This window comes from Cervus elaphus, chromosome 12, assembly GCF_910594005.1.
Source record: "Cervus elaphus chromosome 12, mCerEla1.1, whole genome shotgun sequence".
NCBI lineage: Eukaryota > Metazoa > Chordata > Mammalia > Artiodactyla > Cervidae > Cervus > Cervus elaphus.
Genome location: NC_057826.1, coordinates 1,341,659 through 1,364,344, shown reverse-complemented (window position 1 = coordinate 1,364,344; position 22,686 = coordinate 1,341,659). Strand labels below are relative to the sequence as shown.

At 51.4% G+C, this 22,686-nt stretch overlaps 1 protein-coding gene across 6 annotated transcripts in view; it reads right to left on the bottom strand.

The window, feature by feature from the left end:
- TTC7B (tetratricopeptide repeat domain 7B) overlaps window positions 1-22,686 on the bottom strand; it is a 265,511-nt gene that overhangs the window by 36,957 nt on the left and 205,868 nt on the right. Inside the window, exons 17-20 of one of the 6 annotated variants that reach the window (XM_043920987.1) lie at window positions 17,101-17,198; window positions 13,021-13,182; window positions 10,405-10,455; window positions 1,488-1,628 (exon numbers count right to left, since the gene is read on the bottom strand). In XM_043920987.1, the coding sequence (XP_043776922.1) occupies window positions 1,488-1,628; window positions 10,405-10,455; window positions 13,021-13,182; window positions 17,101-17,198 (452 nt within the window). The remainder of the gene's footprint in view (window positions 1-1,487; window positions 1,629-10,404; window positions 10,456-13,020; window positions 13,183-17,100; window positions 17,199-22,686) is intronic. The other 5 variants (XM_043920988.1, XM_043920989.1, XM_043920990.1 and 2 more) reach the window with 5 other exon arrangements.

Here is a 22,686-nt window from a genome sequence, read left to right as displayed (position 1 = left end):
AACAACAACAGTGACTCGACTTCACGCCCATTTTGAAGGACAGCGCTGCTCCGCTACTCCCCCTGCAAGTTCAGGCAGTCTCACCTGAGCTGGACACTAAAGAGAACCGCTTCTCTTTCTGGTTTTTGCCATCAGTGCTCATGAGGGTGACGGGAGAGGACAGTCATTATGTCCTAGACTGGGGACCCGGCTCTTCTGCAAGCAAGCCACAAGGGCGGCTTCGCTGCTGCTCCTGGGTCCTCAGCATCAGCCCGTCTAGAGCCCCCGAGAGGCCGAACGCTGGCAAGCGTCTGAGCAGGGAGAACAATGAGCGGCCGTGAGTCACCCCTCGCCTGTGCTTCTGCTCAGAAGAATATAATTTATTAATTTATGGGCGTTGTTACGGCTCATTTAAAGGTGCCAACACAGAACGTGCTGGCTGAGCTTGTCTCTGGGACATGCCCAAGCCAGGTAAATAAACCCAATTGTGTCTTCTTACACAAAGGTCGCAAACAAGGTTGAGCATCGTACAATTAGCCTTGGCACAAGCAGACTAAACAGATGGGCGGTGGTGGGTAAGAAGCACGCTCCCCAGCCAGATCTGGGCTTTCACCGAGCACCCTGGAGCCAAGCCTGGGAAGGCCTTGCAGATCAAGGGCTGAAACTTGAGAAGCGGAAGTGACCTTTCACACGGAACTACACACAGGCAAGCAAGTCAGCCGCCATCACTGCGCTCTGCGGGGGGATTCTGACGGCTAAAATGCCTGTGTGCTGGATTTACTTGCGGAGACTTCCTAGCTATGCAGAAGCAGCCGTGTGAAACTGGGCTTGTGGGGGGGTCACACCTGCTTTCTGGGCTAGCGTCCCTCAGGCAGCCACCGGTACGTGCCTTGCTCTCTGAGGATCGCCAGGAGTGCCGTCAGAGAGGGGAGTCTGGACACAAGTGTTGTCCTTCCCCGGCTTAGATGAAGACGTCTGTCACCCGGACCCCGACCCCTCTCCCAGGGTCTCTGGGACTGTCACTGCTGGAGTGTGTGGGGTGCTGAGCTCATCACCCTAGGAGAGGGTGCGGTGAACCCCCCGGGGCGGAGGAGGAAACGGAGGCTCATCATCCTAGGAGAGGGTGCGGTGAACCCCCCGGGGCGGAGGAGGAAACGGAGGCTCATCATCCTAGGAGAGGGTGCGGTGAACCCCCTGGCGCGGAGGAGGAAACGGAGGCTCATCATCCTAGGAGAGGGTGCGGTGAACCCCCCGGCGCGGAGGAGGAAACGGAGGCTCATCACCCTAGGAGAGGGTGCGGTGAACCCCCCGGCGCGGAGGAGGAAACTGAGGCTCAGAGCTGAAGCAGGCCCGCAGGAGCTCTGGGTCCGGGACAGCGCGCTCTGCGGTCCTGGGCAGAGGCGGTCTGGGGGGCAGTGGCCCTGCTCCTGCGTGAAGGCTGCCGCCCCGGGCGCATGCCCCCCTCGGGCGTGGCGGGAGGCGGGGTGGGGCTGGGGGCAGAGCGGTACCTGCGTGCAGCCAGATCTGCGCCAGCGTCATCCAGGGGTGCAGGGGGCCCTGCTTGGGGGCGCTGCTCTGCAGGGACGAGGCCACTTCCGACAGCGCCTGCTCCACTCTGGAGGCCGCGACTGACGTGGCGTGGATGGAGCCTGCGGGGTTGGGGTAGGGGTTCGAGAAGACGGCGTCAAAGGCGAAAGGACACCGAACCAGCCAACCCCGCACGCCCCGCAGCCCCCACACAGACACGAGACGAAGACGCACGCACGTCCCTCCCCCGGGGGTGTCTGAGTTTCGAGGGTCACACCCCATGAGATCGCCAGGACCTGGCATCCTAGTTTCTGTCCTTGGTCTTAGTTCTTGTCCTTGGCGTCAGCTGCCCTCTGAGTCACAGCAGAGCTTACACTGCAGAGGGACTCTCCAGGAGCCTCGAGTGGGCTGAGAAGGGGGACGCAGCAGAGACGCGCTGCTGAAACCCGGCACGCCTGGAGGGCGACCAAGGCAGGGGACAGAGCACCCCTCCCAGGGCCTGGACCTGGAGACTCCCTGGGGGGCAGGGGAGGAACCACCCTGGTCTGCTGGGGAGGATTTTGTTCTCAAACCCAGCAACCGCCCACTTCGTTCCCTGGTCTTTGAAGGATCTGTAGCCATAGTCCAGGACGTGACTTAAAAACTACAGAAACAGCGCACTTTGCCCGCTCTATAAGCAGATGTCTATCGCAGAGGCTAACACCAGCCTACTGGAGGTCAGGTCACAGCAAAGAAGCTACGCCCACCTTACTCTTCTGTAAAAGCTGCTCTTCTGAGGGGCTGGGGCCGGCAGCCCTCCTGACCGGTTCATTAGCCAGAGGGATTTGGCCAAAGGGCTGCTACTCAGATGTCAAATGAGTCAAACAACACGTTCCTCCACGCTGACCTGGGGAGCTCCTACCAGACAGAGGCCACCTTCTGAAACGGGGATCTCTCCCCACCTCTTTCCCACATCCCCTTTTGGAGAAATGATTTCAGAACCAGGAACAGGAGTCTCAGTTACTTCAGATTGAAAACTGCTGATATTTATATTCACTGGCAACATTCTTAATTTATAACTCATCCTCAAGTGTAATACGGAGATAAACATTCCAACCCTGTCAGTGGTAACTATCAACTTATCATGAGGTTGTAAATGGTGATAATATAGACAGATACATGCTGACTAAAATAAACTGAGTTGGGTCCACTCTGTGAGCATAAAAATAATTTCTGCTGGGGCTTTCAAATGTACCATAATCTATTCACTGTTAAGAGTATTTGCAGTGATAAACGGGCCATCCATATTGTGTTTTGATGGTCCCAACATGAAGAAAATGTGGATTTTTCTCAATATGCTCAAATCTTTGGTGGGAGGGGTTTGGTGGAAGTGAAACGCGGGAGGGGGCTGGGCACCAGCCTGAGAATCCAGCTTCTGTGGACAATCCCCACACAGACAGCACCTGCGGGGACACGTAAGAGGGTGGTTCTGGAGAAGGACCAGGGAGGCCTCCAGAGTCAGTGCTGCCATGTGAGGAGAACCACGAGGCCAAGTTCAAAGGTGACGCAGGAGAGCTGATGGAGTTCAGCTGAGAACTGACCGTGCGGAGACAAAGTGTGTCAGAATACTTAAAAAAAACCTAAGCAGCAAGATGATGAAACTGCTGTTGATTTGGGGGGTCTTGTTCTGTTTTCAATCTCTTTATGGAAAATCAGTATTTTAACTTTGATAACAAGGATGGATGTAGCTTCTCTGAGATTTTTAATAGCAATGATTAGTTAAATCAATGAAACTATTGTTGCTACATCCTGACACTGTTCCCAAGCTGGCTTACCTTCTCACTGACTACCTCCAACAGGGGTTCTCAACCTTGGCTTCACATTAGAATCACTTAAGGTTTAAAAAAACAATCATGATGCCATAGCTACAGCATCACTGATGCCAGGGGTGGAGCCAGCCATCTATTCGTTAATAGCTCAGATAACGCCAATATACAGCTAAGACTGAGGCCCCGACCTGGAGAGACGGAAGAGGGTGTTATTAGATGACGGTAGGTCAAGAAACGTCTGCGGGTGTTGTCTACACAGCTCAGCCAGCTTGAGCGGTCCTGCCTCCCTGCAGCCCAGCGATCTGGGGAAAGGGAACCCGGAAGCTCTTGTTTTTTAGGATGGGGGTTCTCAGAGTCCTCTTATCTCAGAATCCCTTTGGACTCTGCAAAGTCATTTTTAAAAATTAATTAATTAATTTGGCTGCACCAGGTCTTAGCTTCGGCATATGGGATCTAGTTCCCTGACCAGGGATCAAACCTGGGCCTCTGTACTGGGAGCATGGAGTCTTAGCCACTGGACCACTAGGGAAGTCCCTTCGCAAAGTTATTGCAAGACCCCTCAAGAGATCTTGTTTACATGGGTTATATCTATTGATACTGAAATAAAAAATGAAATCAAAACTGAGAAATACTTGAAGTGTTTCATTTTTAAAAAAGAAAAATAATACACCACCACTCTAGAAAAATTATACACATTTCCTACTAGATTCTCATACTCCTTGGCTACAAGGATTTGTGACTTTTAGACAAGGGGCTAATTTTGCTTTTCAGATGATCTGTTTGATTCACAAATGAACTACTCAGAAATAATGTCAAAGTTCCTTCTCTCTGCGATATCTATACCCAGCTGGGGCTTCCCTGGTGGCTCAGACGGTGAAGTGTCTGCCTGCATGACTCAGGTTTGACCCCTGAGTCAGGAAGATCCTCTGGAGAAGGAAATGGCAACTGACTCCAGTATTCTTGCCTGGAGAATCCCATGGATGGAGCCTGGCAGGCTACAGTCCATGGGGTTGCAAACAGTCGGACACAACTGAGCGACTTCATTCACTCACATACACAACTAAATTCATTAATTCTTCACATAATAATGTTTCACTGTGAAGAAGGTCTGGCAAATGATGATGCCAGGAGTGGTGATTATCAGTTTTAGTGGACATGGCCTGTTCCAGGCACTCTGGTTTGCATTTTATGTATATTGCTTCATTTACTCTTTTAACAATTCTCTGAGGCAGGTAACACTGTTACCTGCATTGTTTAGATGACAAAATTAAGATTTAGTGAGTAAGTTACCCAAATGCATACAGCCAGCAGGTGACTCAGACACTAGTCTAACTGCAAATCTCGCCTCTAAATCCATCTCGGATACCACCTCCTCCAGGAAGACTGCCGTGAGCCTTTGGTTCCTCCTCCCCACCATTCTTGGGTCAAACGTTAGACCTCAGGACCTCAGTGCCACATATCCTCCTGTGGTCACGGTGATCCCGGTACAGACCACACTGTTTGACGTTAAAGTTAACGCAACTGTCTCTCTTGTGAGACTGAGTGGTTCTGGAAGACAGGAGTCATGTCCTCCATTTAGGTATTTTGAAAGTGAAAGTCACTCAGTCGTGTCTGACTCTGTGACCCCATGGATTGTTCAGTCCATGGAATTCTCCAGGCCAGAATACTGGAGTGGGTAGCCATTCCCTTCTCCAGGGGATCTTCCCAACCTGGGGATCGGACCCAGGTCTCCCGCATGGCAGGATTCTTCACCAGCTGAACCACCAGGGAAGCCCACTAGGTATTTTAGGGGCTAACAATGCCAGGCCCCTGAAATGTGCTTGGTAAATGCTCATGGGACGAACGAATGAATGCTGGGTGAATGAGCACTGCCAACAGACTTGTCACTGTATGAAATCTGGAAGATGGTGGCTCCTTTTGAAGGAACCATGGCTGGGTGCCCTACCCTCCTTCCCTAAAGGCCCAGTGCCAGGACCTTCCCGTCTCAAAGGGCTCCTCCCAGCCGCTGGCACTAAGGCTGCCAAAGTGCACACCTGAATCCACACTGTACCAGGGGTTTCCCAGCACCAGCGTAACCAACCCCTTACACGGGGAGGGCGACGGAGGTCCGTCAGAAACAACTGTCTCCTTCCCGGATGATCCCTTTTCACACACACCTCACGGGGCAGGCACCCTTCAGGCTCTGAGCGAGGGGTAGATATCTGAGCATTCAACATTTATTAACAGGAGCAGGTGATTTACAGTAATGATAAAAATACTTCATAGCTAATGTCTACAGGGCTTCCCTTGTGGCTCAGCGGGTAAAGAATCCGCCGGCAATGCGGAAGACCTGGGTTCAATCCCGGGGTTGGGAGGATCCCCTGGAGAAGGGAACGGCAACCCACTCCAGTATTCTAGCCTGGAGAAGTCCATGGACTCTATAGTCCATGGGGTCTCAAAGATTTGGACACGACTGAGTGACTTGAAATTTCACTTTCATTCTTCCTGGCAATAGTGCAATATATCAAACTCTTCCACTGGGTTAGAATTTGGAGGAAGAAAGGGATAAGCATCACTATGAATTAGAATGGATAAATCTGATTACAAAAAATAATCAAAACAACCTGCATCTTCCCATTGCATAGGACTGAAAAGGTAAGTGCCAAGATAGATTTTTTTATTTACGTAGGCAAGCATCTAGAAACGCTAGTCCTGACCAACCTAGTTTTAAAGCAACCCTTTCTTTCTTATGAAAGCAAATGTATTCTTACAGCGTGCATGGGGGTTAAGAGGATTATCCCTCCAAGGGAAGTGGACAAACTGAGGCTTGAGAAAGGAATTAGAGGGAGGAACAGAAGGCATATTTCTAATTTGAAATCCAAGACTCTGGAGGAATAAGCTTCCAGATAATCAGGTTTGACAGGTGATCCAGGGGACGTGTCTGGCCACTGAGCATCTCCTATTTATCACATTAATTTGAGAAGTGCTTATCCCTGTCAGAAGCCTCAGGGCCGAGCAGCCACCAAGTCCCTCAGTCACAGGGCGCAGGGGCTCTGAAAAGCCACCGCGAAACCAACTGAACCGACAGTGACGTGGGCAGGGGCGCGTGGGCCCTGAAACCTGGCCTAGGTTCTGTGTCCAAAGGGTACACGATGTCCTGGAGCTGAGGAGAGCTGAATTTCCTCCCACCTAGATGCCCAGGAGAAAATGCTGCTTTGGACATTTGATACATCGGCAAAGCGCCGCTTGAAGAACTGTTCTGATCCCCACCTCCATGGTCTTTATCAGTCCTCGCTTAGGACCACCATCTGGGTGGGGTGTGGAAGGGGGCTGCTGATACAGACGCCGGGCCCCTGACCTCAGGAAGTGGAATCCCAGCTCCGCACCCCTGGAGGATTCCTACCCCCCATTCCTATCATCTGACGCCCGTAGAGAAACCCTGCCAGAAGCAGGACACCGGGTCCAGCCAGCTCACACTGCCTCTGCAGCTGACAGCTTTCCCAAATCCTCTCCACAGCTCACTACACCTGCGGTCAGTTTCACACCGACCTCCGACGCGGACCCAATTTCAGTACTTGAGGCTCATCAGGCAGAGGAACCTCAGAGCCCGTAAGCTGTTACGCAAGAGGCACAGTAAACTTCACGGCCGGGTTGCGTTCCGTCACCTCCGTTTTCACAAGCAGGGTCACCGACTGCCTGGCGTGTTTTTGTACTCCGGCGGCCCTCTCGACTCTTCTGGTGGCCTTAGGTAAGCTGCTGTGGTTTGGACGAGGCCCACCTTCCCTCTCCCCTCCCATCCTCACAGCGTGTAGAGGAGGAACAGGTCTCAGATACAGCCCTGCTGACTTGGTGAGCATCACAGCCCAGGAACAGCCGACAACTGCGCTACTGACAACGCGAAAAAGAACAACAACCCCTCTACCAAAGAGCTAGAGCGGACCCACGCCTCAGTGTCCGCGCTGGGTTCGGGCTGCCCTCTGCTCCCCCCTGGAGGGTCAGCTCGGAAGCCCCTGCGCGTGAACGCGGCGCGGGGCTGCACCGAGTCCTGCCTCTCCGCTCGTCGCCCACGTCCCCTCCGCCCGGGCAGCCTCGCAGGCACCCGGCCCCCCGGCGCTGCTCCGAGAAGAGCCCGGGTGTGCACGAGTTGCCCAGAGCTCTCTGCATTTGTTTTCCCTCGGTCCTGAAATGACTCGGTGCTACCTGTCGGCAGAGTTCACTCAGCCTCCGGTTCTTCGAAGCTGTGTCCCTCCCCCCAACAATGAAATAGAAGAAAAAAGCCGCGTCATTTCTCAAAGGCCCCGCGCACGGAACGGTGATCTGAATGCGTGAGCACTCCGCCAGACAGCTGTGCTCCAAACCTTCCCTCTTTAACAGGATGCCTGTTTTTCAAGACGAGGCTTCGGACCTGATGAGAGGTGGTCCAGCGACCTCCTCACGCCGGGTCCCTGCGCTCCGGGAGCCTCAGCGGCCCGGGCCCGAGCAGCCAGCGAGGAAAGGGAGGAGGCACCCGGCCCCCGCTCTTCTCTGAATCCTTTAAAAAACAGGGACCGTTTTCCCTCCTCGCCCACCCCTCAACCCCGGGTTAGGACAATCCCCATCTCCGCTGGAGGTGGTCCTGCCTCTGCTTTGGGGGGTGGGCTCCTCACATGGGGCTGTCAAGGGTCTCCCTTCCGTATTATGGCCCCTGGAGGGCTGCCCCCCTCAAGTGGGGGGCTGGGGTGCACCCCGACAGTGCGGCCCTAGGGGCCATTGCGGGTTCCATCCGCCTTCTGCCCTCCGTGAGGCCCCCTGCTTGTGGGCTCTGCTGATCAGTACCTTTGGGGGCTATTCTCGTAGCTACTTTCCTTCTTCCCTGCGTGAAAAGGAGACTAAGATAGCCACGTACATCTGCACAAGCCAACCCCCCAGTCCCAAGACGAGGTCACGACTCCCAGTGACTTTCACAGAGTATCAAGCACAGTTCAGACCTGATGGGACGAGCTTTCCTCCTGAAAGGGGAGGGGGGTCCTTTCCAGGGAAAGTGTCGGGAAGTACCCCGGAGGCAGGGGGCATGCACAGCGGCCAGCATGCTACGGGGGTGTTGGCGGGGCGCTCAGCAGGCATGCGGGGGGCCGGCCGTCGGAGGGAGCCCGAGAGCCGGTTGCGGGCGGGAGGCAGTACCTTCGGGAGGACTACACGGGGAGGCTCCCCACCTGCCCGACCCCCCGGCTGCACAGTCCTGAGCCCGCCACTCTGCAGCGAAGCGCCCGCCCCTGGGCAGAGCGGCTCCTCCGGACGCGGCCCACGGAGAAGGCCCCCAGCTTTGGGCCGAGGGCTCACTACCGGACACGCAGCCCCAGCGTCAGCCCGAGGGCCGCAGTACTGATGTGTCCCCCTCCTGAACTGCCACTCACCTCGCTTAGAGAAAGACACCCTAGAACTACCTAAGTGGACGTGCCGAAGTGGCCAGTGTTTCTCGCTCAGTCGTGTCCGACCCTCTGTGACCCCGCGGACTGCAGCCTCTGTCCGTGGGACGCTCCAGGCAGCAACACTGCGGTGGGTGGACGTGCCCTCCTCCAGGGGATCTTTCCCACCCAGGGATGGAACCTGAGACCCACCACGTTGCAAGTAGATTCTTTACCATCGGAGCCCCCAGGGAAGCCCGAACTATTTAAGAGAATTAATTTTAATAAAAAGAGCAAGAAAACGTTCACACTTCCATCATGAAGGCTGTTTTTAAAACTGCCACCCCTCAAAAGCAGTGGGGCCATCACTAGAGTGACCTTTTCATATACAGATTAAAAAGTGACTTTTTCCTGTTAGGCAGAGGCAGAAGGTGAAGTTCACCACCTCACCGGCTGGTCACTTCCTGATCCTGACCGACGTTTTTAAATGTCGGAAAACACAAGGTCAATAATAAAAACGCTCACCACCTCGGCTTTCTCTCTCACCTTGCTTCATTTGAGCGGTGTGTGTTTTTCCTTAATATTATTCTCTTCTCTGGGTTCCTAAAGAGATCAGCAGTTTCACCAGAATTGGTGATATAAAATGAAGCCAGCAACATCAGCTGGCACATTCTTAGGAGAACAGAACATCAACCCAGGTCTCCCTCCAGAATGACGACCGCGGGGGTGGGCGCCCACAGCTCAGGGGTGAGGGGGGTGGCCTGGCGGCTACATTCCAGGCAGCTCTCCCCGCCTGGCCGGTCACTGCCCTCTGGGAGCCACAGGAGCTGGTAGAGGCTTAAAATCAGGATCAGCTCCTGGTAAACCACAAAGGCGAGTGTGAACAGCGTGCTAAAGTCGCTTCAGTTGTGTCCGACTCTATGTGACCTCACGGACCGTAGCCCGCCAGGCTCCTCTATCCGGGCAGGAGTACTGGAGTGGTCTGCCATTTCCTTCTCCAGGGAATCCTCCTGACCCAGCAATCGAATTGGTGTCTCATGCGTCTCCTGCATTGGCAGGCGGGTTCTTTACCACTGGTGCCACCTGGAAAGCCCAGGTGTGTGAACATAATAAGCAAACTTAGATCCTCACAGGTGAGGAATCGAAGGCCAGGAAGGTTAAACGAGTTGCATGGGTTCCTCTGCAGAACTGCCTGCTGAGCCCAGGTTCCCCTGGCCTTCCTGAGGCTTCAGGCTGTTTTTATCAAAAGGGTTAAGACCTCTGTATAAACATGTCAAGCCTCATTTTACCCCACTGAGAGGGAATCGCTTTTTCTATGTAGCAATAGGGGTTGAACCAGAAAGGATTTTGAGATTCAATGAGTTCCCTCCACCCCAAATCTACAGATGACCCTCACTGGGAAGCCTAGATGTCTCACACTTTTGATCAGTCGCTATGGGGCTGCTGACCAACCCACAGCACGCCTTCACGTGGGCATTTTTCCTGCAGTGCCTCCTTCTGTAGTCCTTCCAAGTGCTGCCTCCTCCATATTTAAACCCAAGCTGCAGGAGGAAGCGTTAGAATCTCGCGAGAGCTGGGCCCCACGAGAAGTGAGCAAGCGGGTGGCAGCTTAGGGTCCAGGCCATCTGAACATTCCCAGGAATCAACAGCCACAACACACTGCACGGTGGAGGGTAGCGTGACTCTGGAGACCCTCGGAAAAGTTAATAGATCGGTAAACTACTTACTAACTGAAAAAAGGGAGGGAAAACCATGAAAGTACACTTCTGGAGAGTTGCCTTGGAACAACAAATCAAACCAAAAATTAAAACCAAGAAACAAACATTTGAAAAATCAAAATTAAGGCTAAAAAAGCAAATGGAGTTCCCATAACCTTCCAACTGTAAGTCTGGTTCTCTGGAATCAGATTTCAGTTCAAGGGTGACATATGTTTTTCCACTAACAATGATTTTTTTTTTTTTTTTAAAGCAAAGGAAGGCCAACTGGGCATTCCCCTCCGTGTTTAAATGTTCACTCAGCACGTGAAAGCTGACCAATTCATGGACTGTTTTGTTTCCAGGGCAGGAAATTCCAAGGGGAAGGGAAAAATAATCAAACAGCAATTTTCAGATATTTCCACACATTAAGCCTCTTCATGATTCCAACAGTGGTAGGGTTGGGCTAGTGTTCGATCCTGTGAAGCCAAAGGATTGGGGCGGGGGGCTGCGATTCACGAAGCTTTAGGTCTAGGCTATCTGTTCTAGGGGAAAGAGCTGGCATTCAAATTTATTATAATTTTAATCAAGAAATTCTACCTTTACTAGGCACATGTGGCATGTTTTCCCTTCTCTAGCTGAATGCTGTGTTTGTGGCTGGGAGGCAAGGTCCTTGGTGCTTCCGTCTTAGAACACCTGGTGACCAGCGAGGGGCTCCCTGAGGACAGAAGGTGACTCCGAGCTTTGTGGAGACAAACCACTGAGCGCTTTTGGTTCCTGATATGTTCAGCAGAAAGCCCAGGGGGTGCGCGCTGCCCTTCCCGTCTGCTAATTCATCTGATACCAGGGGTCCCACCGGAAGAGGCTGGACCTCAGTCCTCAGAGGTTTAAAGGGACACAGGGCTTCTTGGGATACGACGAGGTAAATACTGGCAGGTGTGGAGGTAGGTGGGTTTGTTGTGCAAACGAGAAGGGAAGGGGTAGTGGGAATATCTAATGTCATTCTAGAACAGTTTTTCTTGCTATCGTTCAGTTGCTAAGTCGTGGCTGACTCTTTGGGACCCCGGGGACTGTAGCCTGCTAGGCTCCTCTGTCCATGGGATTTTCCTGGCAAGAACACTGGAACAGGTTGCCATTTCCTCCTCCAGGGGATCTTCACCACCCAGGATCAAACCTGCATCTCTTGCATTGGCAGGTGAATTCTTTACAACTGAGCCACCTGGGGATATCTGGAACAGTAAGATTCCATTTTAAGAACCCCACCCTCAAGCTGGGCAAAAGTCAATGTAAAAAACAACTTTTCTGGAAAAACCAAAACAGAAAAAAAACCAAAGTTGGCAACTGCTCCTAGTCATTGTATTAAGGGAAAATGTCTATTTTAAGAAGCAGATTAAAAACTACGTAAGCAGTTTATAAACATTATCTTCATCTTCCATTTCGTAAAAATGGGATTGCCATTGAGGCTGAGTTCAGAACAATTACTATGCAGATAAGTAAGGTCAGAGTGTTTCTTGGTTTAAATGATTTATTTTAGATGATAGTCTCCTTTCTGTGTGTGTGTGTGTGTGTGTGCACGCATGAGTGAGTCTAACACAGCAGGTCACCATCAGAAATATGAGCACATTAGTGAGAGTAGTTCTTTATATGCTGAGCTTTTGTTCAGTATATAACTGAGTGTTTGGACCAAAGATGAGCCCTTATAAATCATGGATATAGAGATTAAATTTTCTGGTCGTGTTGCGGGTAAAGTGAGCATTAAATAAATGAGTGGAAGAACAAGGGTGGATCTCCTGGTGAGACCCACATTTAGGTGCCATTTAAGGACTTTATCAACCAGTGTCTCATTTTAATACAGGGATCTTTTTTTTTAATTGACAGGACCCAAAACAGACTTTCAAATGTCCCTATTATTTAAAAGCAAGGTTAGATTAAAACACTGTTCAATTTCCCTGCCTAGATTCATGACACAAGCCCTGCATTTTCTTTCCCTGCAAATGGAAAACAATTTATAGCCTTGTTTTCCAAAATGCAGGACACAACCCCCTGGCAGTGGAATCATGAGGAGGTATTTCATAAATGCATATTCTTGAGCCCCAGCTCAGGCCTCCTGAATCGTAAACTCTGGGGGTCGGACCCATGGAATCTGCAGTTTTCAAAGCTCTCTGGGTGACTGTAGCACACCATAAGCTCTGAGAACCACATATTTAAAAGGCAGATGACCGACATCTCTAGAATACGACCTTGATTATGACATACTTGTTGAATTCATTTCTAAATTGAAAACTGGAAATAATTAGGAATGTTCTAGTTTGTCTTTTTTAAGAAAATAGGATCTTTATGCATTGATATCAACTCCAGGAAATCACAGGAGTGCCCAAGAGCCAGAAGCAGTGTTCTAGAAAAGCTTCTGTTGATTCTGCTCAAAACAGGTTTCCTCTGCTTTTCGGAGGGGAGGGCAGAACTCGGCAACATCGTCTTCTGCCGCAGGCAGCGTTTGGGTTTTCAAACTAGCAAGATTTTCTGTCAGTTGAATTTGATGGAGTTTGCTAGCCAGCTTATCAGTTAGGAAGATTATCAGAAAATAAAACATCAGGCAAATGAAGCAGGTCTAACAAGAAAGGAACAAAAAGAAACATAAACCACGTTTACACAGAGAGGCTTCCTGGCGGGGGCCCGGGTCACTGACTGAGCGTGCAGCTGGGGGCCACACAAAGGTATCGGGTTTGGGGTGAGAGTGGAGATGAGAAGACACAAACAGGTGGAGAGGAGACTCGGTTCTTGAAAGAGAGGAGGAGGAGGAGGAATCTGACACTAAAAAAAGTGAAAGAGAAAAAAAAGGATAAAGGCAAAAAAACTTTAGAAACACAAAGAAAAAAAATAAACTAGCTTTTAATATACTCACATAAGCTGCAAAGAAAATGAGGTCATGTAATACACAATCATTCCTCTACTTGACAATAGAATACAAGTGCTTTTCGAAGAAAACAAATTGGCTGTTTTTCCACTGGTTATTATTTGTTCTGCAACAACACCATGGAATAAAAATAACTCAGATTTACCTGGGCACAGATTCAGCAGTATGATCCATTGAAAATAATACGTCTTTAACCTATAATATCCGCAACATTCTAGAGGGAAAGAAACTATTTGCTTTTCAATTGGAAAGGATTAGAACTTGACTTTTCCTGATTTGTTTTTTATGAGAAGCACTTATATAAAATTTACTTGAAAACTAAGGTTTTGCTAGGTGCAGCTATTGAGGGGCAACCATGGGCCAGCTCCCAGCTTCTCGGCAATGGAATGTAAGCTCGCTAGACTGGGCCACGGTTGGGTGCGGTGGCCTCCAGTCTTCAGCTGGAGAGACACACCACAGGAGGAAGAACCACCACCATGACAATTAAAAACTTTCCCGGACAAAATGGGGCAAACTTTCAAGGTGAAAGAATCATTTTACTTTGGATAGGTGTCTGGCAATATCCACCAATGATTAAATAAATAAATCCCCTTACTCCACATCCTGTTTTGAAGGCAAAAGGAAGAAAAAAAATTTTCTTTTCATCCTCTATTTAAGGAACTAACTTATTCCAAAGAAAAGACAATGACTCATAGCTTCAGAGTTAAAAGACTGTCATTCCATTGAGTCTCTTTTGATGGCTAGGACCTACTGGACGACAGAGGCGGGGGTGGGGAGAGGAGGGGGCTGAGAGGGGATGTTAGAAGGGAAAGCAGATTCTTCACGGTTCTGTTTCACTCTGCCACACCCGTTTAAGAAAACCAACGTCCACTCTCTGGCCACAGTGGACCCGGCCAGTCTGAGGCTTCTGGATTTGGGCTCCCCTCCTGTTACGGTTCAGATCCACATCTGGACAATTGCAGGGGTGGGAACTGAGCCTGTACCTCCTCATGACCCAGATGTATAATGAGGGTACCTTGGCTAGATTTTTAAAGAACTCTTATCTGTTTGACACATATATTGAAATTTTAACAGGCAAAATATGATATCTGAGATCTGCCTCAAAATACCTTACAAAAACTAAGTGTTGGAGAGCAGAGATAAAGGAAAAAAGAATAGGAATTGTTGGAGGCTGGTGGTAGGTACATGCGGACTCATGGCATTAGTATCTCTATGTGGGCATATTTGAAGTTTTTCCACAATAGAAAATTTAAAAAAATAAAAGGGAAATAAATTTTAGCTCTGGAAAACAAAACGGGGCCTGTGGCTTTGAAAAGGGCTCTCCTGCACCGCTGTCACGGGGTGGGCGGTGTCGTGACCGCGGGAGGTTGCCTCTGAGCCGGGCACGCGTCTTCACCCACTGTGCCCCTGGTAGAGGCTTGGGTCCTTTGGGGCACTTAGAAAAGCCACTGACTGTGGGGCTGTAAAAAAGCCCCACTCTCCGCTGACGGAGGCAGGGGGAGCGGGGGACGCGTGAAGGGACCCCCACGGGGGCCAAACAGTCCAGACACAGTCTGCTATTTTCAAGTCAAGGGACGGGGGAAATAAGATCTAAGCTTATTTGCATGGAAGGGAACGCCAAAAGCTAATAAAAATGGTTATCTTTAGGAAAAGTGAGGGAGGAGGGCAGGGAGGAAGCAGAGCATCTCTACCGAACCTTCTGAATTAGAGCTTAGGCTAAATCTGTGGGTCGTTCTGGAGACAGGGGTCCACACAGAGGCACCAGTAGGCACCGCTGCCCTCCTGGAACTGCCCACGGGCCCAGCTGTACCAAACTGCCCTTTATTCATCAAGACGGAGGCACCTTTTCCATTTATAGTAGAGTCTGTCTAATTTAAGGTTTTTTAAGTCTCTTGGATTTAAAGGATCATCTCAGAATGTTCTGCCATCATTTATGACCAGTCTGCCACTGACAAGGTCTGCTAATGTGGCCTTCCATTTTTCCGGCTCCCTAGCCTCCTGGGTAAGTGCTGGTGGTGGTAAAACCAGCGATGTGGGGCTCCCGGGCAGGGCGGGTGAGAAGGGTCTTGGAGGGGCTCGTGTAGCAAACCACAACACAATGACACGGCTGCTGGCCAGCACCTGGGAGCCTGTGCCCGGGCAGTGTGGAGCCCACCTGGCTTGGGATTCAGGGACAGCGGTGCCCACGGCGGACAAAGCCAGCCACGCCCGCTGGGCACGAGCCACACCTCGCCTGGATGCTATGGCACCTGAGGTTTCCTCTGAGGAGGAGCCTCCTGAGGGCCCGAGCGGGGAATGTTCCTGGGGCAATGGGGAGAACGAACCCCAGGGGCCTCACTCATTTTCTCCTGCCTGTTTGTATCGTGATGTATATGAAATTTTGGGGACCTCTGGGCAAATGAAGACCTTGAGCAGCTGGAAGGACAGGGGGTCTGACTTCAGTACCAGGCTCCTCGCAGGGTCCTGGGTGGGGAGGAGGCCCCGGGCGGCAGCTGCTAGGAGCTGGCGAGAATCACCTCCCTGTCTTCTCTCCCTGGAGGTCCGAGCCTCGCCTCGCGGAGCCTAAGAGCCTGACCTTCCCTTCTCTGCAGCGAGGGGTCACGCACATCCCTCCACTGGGATTGGACCGTGAGCAGAGCCCAGCTCAGGGTCGGCCTGGTTCACACCTAAGCCCTCCAGTGACTGGCCCTCATCCCGGGGCCCAGGCACTCCAGGGATGAGTCTCCTGCGGCCTTCCTAGCCTGCACTGGGAGCAGCGGCTGGTAAAGGGCACGGACTTAAATTCCTGCTGCTCCCAGCGCTCTCCTGACCGCGGAGCCCCAGGGCCCTGTGGTCAGGCTTCCTGAGCTGACTTGAGGTCTGGGAAGGGGGCCTAGCCGGGCAAGGCGGGCAGCTGCGAGAACAGCTCGGGCGAGGACCACGCCCGGCTCCCGTCCCCGGGGAGAGACTCTCTGGGCTGACTCTCCGCGGAGGCCTCGGCTGAGCTCTGGCTCTTTGGAGGGGCCGGGTCAGGACCCGGGGCCGGGAGGCTCCTCTCGTGAGGGCAACCCCCAGGAGGCTGGGGGTGCCCGGAGGTGGATGAAGTCTGACACAGAGCCCCGTGCAGGTGGCGGGGAGGCTGCAGAACCCGCTCCCAACGACACTCTGGGACTGCCTCTGAGGCTCACAGCTGGGCACGTCTTAATACTCCGTGGGTCCACTGAGTCCTCCAAACGGCCCCGAGATGTCGGTATTCCTATTCAAAACTACCTGTCTGCACTTCTGGAGATGACAGAGATATCTCTACCCCCCTGTACTTAGGCAACTGCAGAAACACAGATGCGAACTGACGTGCTATTATCTGCAGAGAGGCAGGAAGTGCGGCGGGCCTCCTCTCAGGGTCAGTAGACTCGGAGGCTCAGAACCCAGCTGCCCCTCGCAGGGGTTCTTTGCGGGGTGGATGTGTGTTCGTGGGTGCCACGGATGAGACACCGAAACCTTGATTTCAGCAAGTCTGAAATCTAAAGAGAGACAAAGAAACACAGAAGCCGAGGGACGCTCGGAGGGGACGGGAAGAGTCTAATTTTAGTTTCGAATTTTTGGCTCCAAGAGCAAGGGGAAAAATAGAAAGATTTCAAAGAGTTGTGTTGGCAAGGAATAGGACGGCCCCCACCATGAACACAGGCTTGAAAAAGACACGGGGAAAGGCCCGACAGGCGGGAGGTGAGCCCGTTTCCCTGGGGACACCTTCCCACCCTGGGCCCCGTGGGGCTCGGGCCGGACCCCGCCCCATTCTGGTTGACGCCACGTCCGCCCCGCTGGCCTTTCAGTCTCACCTGTCTCGGGATCGCTGAAGTCTGGCAAAGTAATTGTATTAAGCTGTCGTCTGTCAGCAATGGTTCTATCTAAGAGGCTGCTCCCACGTCCAGAATCACTGCAAAACACAGCTGCAAAGGTCAGTCACTGGGAGGGTGGGCGGGGGAAGGAAACAGAAGCACCCGATCGCCACCCCTGAAACTCGTTTCTGACGTTCTTTGGCACCTGTCACCTGTCACCACGCATCCAGCTTTCCCTGGGGCGGCTTCCTTTCAGCATCTGTATCCCCAGTGCGGCTTAAACTGCACCCGCAGGCCTGAGCTAGCGCGGGAGATGGAAACGTGGAGCCAGCGTCTCCCCGCCGCGGGGACACACCACTGGGCGCCAGGCTCGCCGGCCGGCCCATGAGCGTGCCATCCTCCCATTGCCTCCTGGAACCCGCGCTCGGCACACGTGCTTCCAGGCGGTGGCGTCCCAGAAAGACCACCCGGGGCATCTGGATAAACCGCTGAGGCCCAGGTCCTGCCCAGCCCAACAGATCAGAAGTGCTGGTGTTCAAAGCTCCCCCGTTGGTTCCAATGCGGACCCGAAATCAAGAACCACTGGGTCTTACTTTTCAAAGGCTGATCACAGTCATAGCCTCGTTTGGGTCCTGAGAATAAGCCTTTACGATCAATGATGCGGTGGAGACCTCTATCTAATGAACGAGGGCGAGGTGGTGTGAGGCTGCACGCGGGCTGGGGGCTGGCAGAGAGCCCCCGGCCAGCGCTCCTGAGCAGGAGAGGACAGCCTCAGGGAGGCCCCGCGGGTCCTGCCAGCACCCTCCCGGCTGGCGCTCCCAGCCAGCGTCCCGCACCAACCCCCTGCAGGCTGCTCCTGCGAAACGGCACTGGCCACTCCTCAGGTGAGTCACAGGGAGACCACACGGCCTATCGGGAGTGAAACACCGTTCATTCACGGACCTTCGCTCACACTATCCCGCCTCTAATTCTCAGAAGCCTGTGAGCAAACACAATGAAAACAACTGCCTGCTTTTTTCCTCCATCACGATACTCTAGCAAAGATGCACATCTGTCTCTTGAGGTTTGAGTCTAATGCTTTTCTTCCAATCCATTCTTTTTTTTTTTAAATCTGGGGGCTCTACGGATGATTTTTTTTTAGTTGTTATTGTCAAGAAATTCAACTTCTACAATAAAGGGACACGATTTCCTTCCTCTCTGCAGCTGCTGCTAAAAGTGGTACAAACAAGATTTGCTATGAAACTTAATATGGTTTGCAGGCTGTAATTTCCACGTCCGGTGATGTAGTTAGAGAAATCCACAGGAAACAGAAGGAAACTTGCTTCAGTACAGACTGTTTGTCAGCCTATACTTATGACATCACTGGATACATGTTTTTTGGAAACTATTCTATTAATTATTTCCATGTCTGAGAAACAATAAATGTCTCTGAGCAGAAGACAGCATAAAAGTCTGTGCAAATTTGCATTAATCACATTACCAACAGAATGTTTCTAGCATTGTTCTGTTCAGGTATGTATTTTTAATATAATTACAAAAATACTATAAAAATTTGACAAAGAGTTAGTTATCTGAATGTTGCAATAGGTCCCCACCTAGGAGTTTTGGGAAGATGTGATCTCAAAATATAGCGACATTTTCATCACCTTGGGGACTGATTCCAGGACACACAGTGAGGTGCTGGAACTGTGAGGGAAGGACGTGCCTAGGTTTTCAGTGACCTGGACCTTGGTAAGAGGATGGGAACTGTCTGCTCCAGGCTTCCCACTGCACCAAGTTTCAGAGCACAAGGCTGGCTGCTGCGTCCTGGAACCCAGCCGGGCAGGAGGCCGGGTTCTTTCCTACATCTGTCCCTGATGGTAGGTCACTTCGAGCAAGGCCACTTCCTGAGTGCTTCAGTGACTTCCCTGTGAGATGAGGATGAAGATTGTCTTCCTACATACGCACGAGTCAGGCTGAACTGAGGTCATGCAGACGGAGCATTCAGAAGAGTTCCAACTTCTGGGCACACAAGTACTGTGCCTGCAAGCATGCCTCTGGGCTCACGTGACGGCAGGCGTGGGGAAGCCGAGTCAAGGACCCCCGACTCCAGGCGTCAGAAACCCCAGCTAAGACAGTCTCGGCTTATGCAGATCACCCAGTGAGGACACAAGACCTGTTGACCTGTTTCTCTGCCACCAGCTGAGAAACTCCGTATGGTTCTATTCCTTCCTTTATCTCCGCGGTATATAAGCAACAATAACTACTCTGAATGGAAACGCTTCTGTTTCCACCCTGACTTAGTGACTGAGAATCCCGCTGGATGCTTCAAGCAGGCTTCAGTTCTTCACTTATGTGCTGCAGACCCTGCCTTCACCATGAGCCACAGGAGGAGGGAGAAGGGGCCGGGGAGGCCTGGCCAGCCCTTGAGTTTCCTGTCCCCCCGCGAGCCCCTCTCTCCCTCTGGGATACATCTGCTTGGCAGCCTCTATGGACCACCTCCCCGATAGACCTGTACCTCCCTTCCTCTCTGTCTTGCCCTTAGGTGCCAGGACCCCCTCCCAAGGAGGCTGGCAGAAAGGAAGGGAAAACCATTCCCAGCAGTGGTGTCAGTAGAAGTTTAGGGAAAGGAAACTGGAAGGAGCCTCAAATCCACTGCACATAAGCTGCAGAAATCCACACATGGAGATGTACACATCCGGGTAATTCCTGTTCCCCTAAATCAGGGCTGAAAATCCAGAGTACACTCTACTGATGGTTAAGCTGTTCTGGAAACCAGGAACTTCTCTTGGAAATTCTCCAACAGCAAGAGGAAAGCTGGTGGGGGACTGGGAGCCGGAATCCTAGAGTTCATCACAGCTGTGTCCCTTCCTGGCTCTGAGAGAGTGCCGGGTACACGATAAACACTGGATGTAACGGTGGGGGGGGGGGGTTGCTCTGGAGAGGAAACTGTAGCATTTCCCAGGCGTCTTAAGGCAGGATCACACAAACAAGAGAAGCTCCCTTCACTCCTGAACTCAACTTTCTCATCAGTAAAAAGGGTCTGACAGAACACAACACTTGCCCGTTTCATGGGACTGCTCTGAAGATGAGTGAGAGCACACTTTGCTCAAAGAAGAGTTCCTCCAAAATCCTGGTGACTGTCAGCATGAAGAAGAGGTGGCATGAATACACAGAAGAGCTACACAAAAAAGATCTTCACGACCCAGATAATCATGATGGTGTGATCACTCACCTAGAGCCAGACATCCTGGAATGTGAAGTCAAGTGGGCCTTAGGAAGCACCACTACGAACAAAGCTAGTGGACGTGATGGAATTCCAGCTGAGCTATTTCAAATCCTAAAAGATGGTGCTGTGAAAGTGCTGCACTCAATATGCTTGGAAAACTCAGCAGTGGCCACAGGACTGGAAAAGGTCAGTTTTCATTCCAATCCCAAAGAAAGGAAATGCCAAAGAATGGTCTAACTACCGCACAACTGCGGTAGTTGTTGCGCACTCATCTCACATGCTAGCAAAGTAATCCTCAAAATTCTCCAAGCCAGGCTTCAACAATAAGTGAACTGTGAACTTCCAGATGTTCAAGCTGGATTTAGAAAAGGCAGAGGAACAAGAGATCAAATTGCCAACATCCATTGGATCATTGAAAGAGCAAAAGAGTTCCAGAAAAACATCTATTTCTGCTTTATTGACTATGCCAAAGCCTTTGACTGTGTGGATCACAATAAACAGTGGAAAACTCTGAAAGAGATGGGAATACCAGACCATCTTACCTGCCTCCTGAGAAATCAGTTAGAACCAGACATGGAACAACAGACTGGTTCCAAATCAGGAAAGAAGTACGTCAAGGCTGTATATTGTCACCGTGCTTATTTAACTTATATGCAGAGTACATCATGCGAAATGCCAGACTGGATGAAGCACAAGCAGAATCAAGATTACCAGGAGAAATATCAATAACCTCAGATATGCAGATGACACCACCCTTATGGCAGAAAGTGAAGAACTAAAGAGCCTCTTCATGAAAGTGAAGGAGGAGAGTGAAAAATTTGGCTTAAAAGTCAGCATTCAGAAAACTAAGATCATGGCATCTGGTCCTGTCACTTCATGGCAAATAGATGGTGAAACAATGGAAACAGTGAGAGATTTTATTTTGGGGGCTCCAAAATCACTGCAGATGGTGACTGCAGCCATGAAATTAAAAGATGCTTGCTCCTTGGAAGAAAAGCTATGAGAAACCTAGACAGCATATTAAAAAGCAGAGACATTATTTTTCTAACAAAGGTCCATCTAGTCAAAGCAATAGTTTTTCCAGTGGTCATGTATGGATGTGAGAGTTGGACTATAAAGAAAGCTGAGCACTGAAAAATTGATGCTTTTGAACCGTGGTGTTGGAGAAGACTCTTGAGAGTCCCTTGGACTGTAAGGAGATCCAACCAGTCCATCCTAAAGGAGATCAGTCCTGGGTGTTCATTGGAAGGACTGATGCTGAAGCTGAAACTCCAATACTTTGGCCACCTGATGTGAAGAACTGACAAATTTGAAAAGACCCTGATGCTGGGAAAGATTGAAGGTGGGAGGAGAAGGGGACGACAAGGATGAGACGTTTGGATGACAACACCAACTTGATGGACATGAGTTTGAGCAAACTTCAGGAGTTGGTGATGGACAGGGAGGCCTGGTGTGCTGCAGTCCATGGGGTCGCAAAGAGGCAGACGCAACTGAGCGACTGAAATGATTAGCATGAAATGGGATTTCCCATTCCCAGCTGAGGTTACGGCAAATAACTTGTCCTTTTTACCTTTCAATATTTATATGCTATGCATTAATGTGATTGAAATGGGACTTAGGAAGAAAAAATTTTCTTCCAATCATGTGCCTACATGATGGATGGTCCAAGTGGTGGTGACAAGAGGGAGAAGAGTGGTTAATAATGAAAACTAAAGGCAAAGACGCTGGCTGTCAACTCAGAGAGGCGCACAGGCGGTGGAGAGAGCCTTGATGTTCAGCAGACCTGGGATTGAATCAAAGATGGAATAGTTGTTTAGCTGAGAAAACTAGGGCAAGATCTGTAACCTCACGTAGCTGCACTTTTATTCTCTATAAAGTAGAACAAACAGTAGCTCTCCTACAAGGCTGAGACAGGGTTGGAGAAGAACCTATCAACAGCCTGGCCTGGCGGCATAGAGAAGGGGAAGTGCTTCCACGCGGGGAGGCTGCTGGACCGTCTGGCGAGGCTCTGGCCGAAGTCACACAGTCTTGAGTGGCCAGTGACCCGCGCAAGAACAGCCGGAGCTGTGCGTGGCCCGAGAGAGGGGGCAGACCGTGGGGTGGATTTCTGTCCCAGAGGAAAGCGCAACTGCAGGCCTCGGGAGGCCCCCCAGGTTTCTGCAGCGAGCGGCAGTCCGCCACACACACGCCCAGGAGAACGCCCCCAGCCTGCGCTCACAGCAGGGATGTGGTCTTGGCCCCGGGATGGCTCTCCCTCAAGCCAGAGTCAAAAGGAGGGGCGGGTTGCAGAGAACACGCAGTGAGGTCCGGCCTCAGGCTGGCCCTGCGACGCCCCGGGGTCCTCCTCTGCGCCCCCGTGTTCCCTGCTCTGGAGCCTG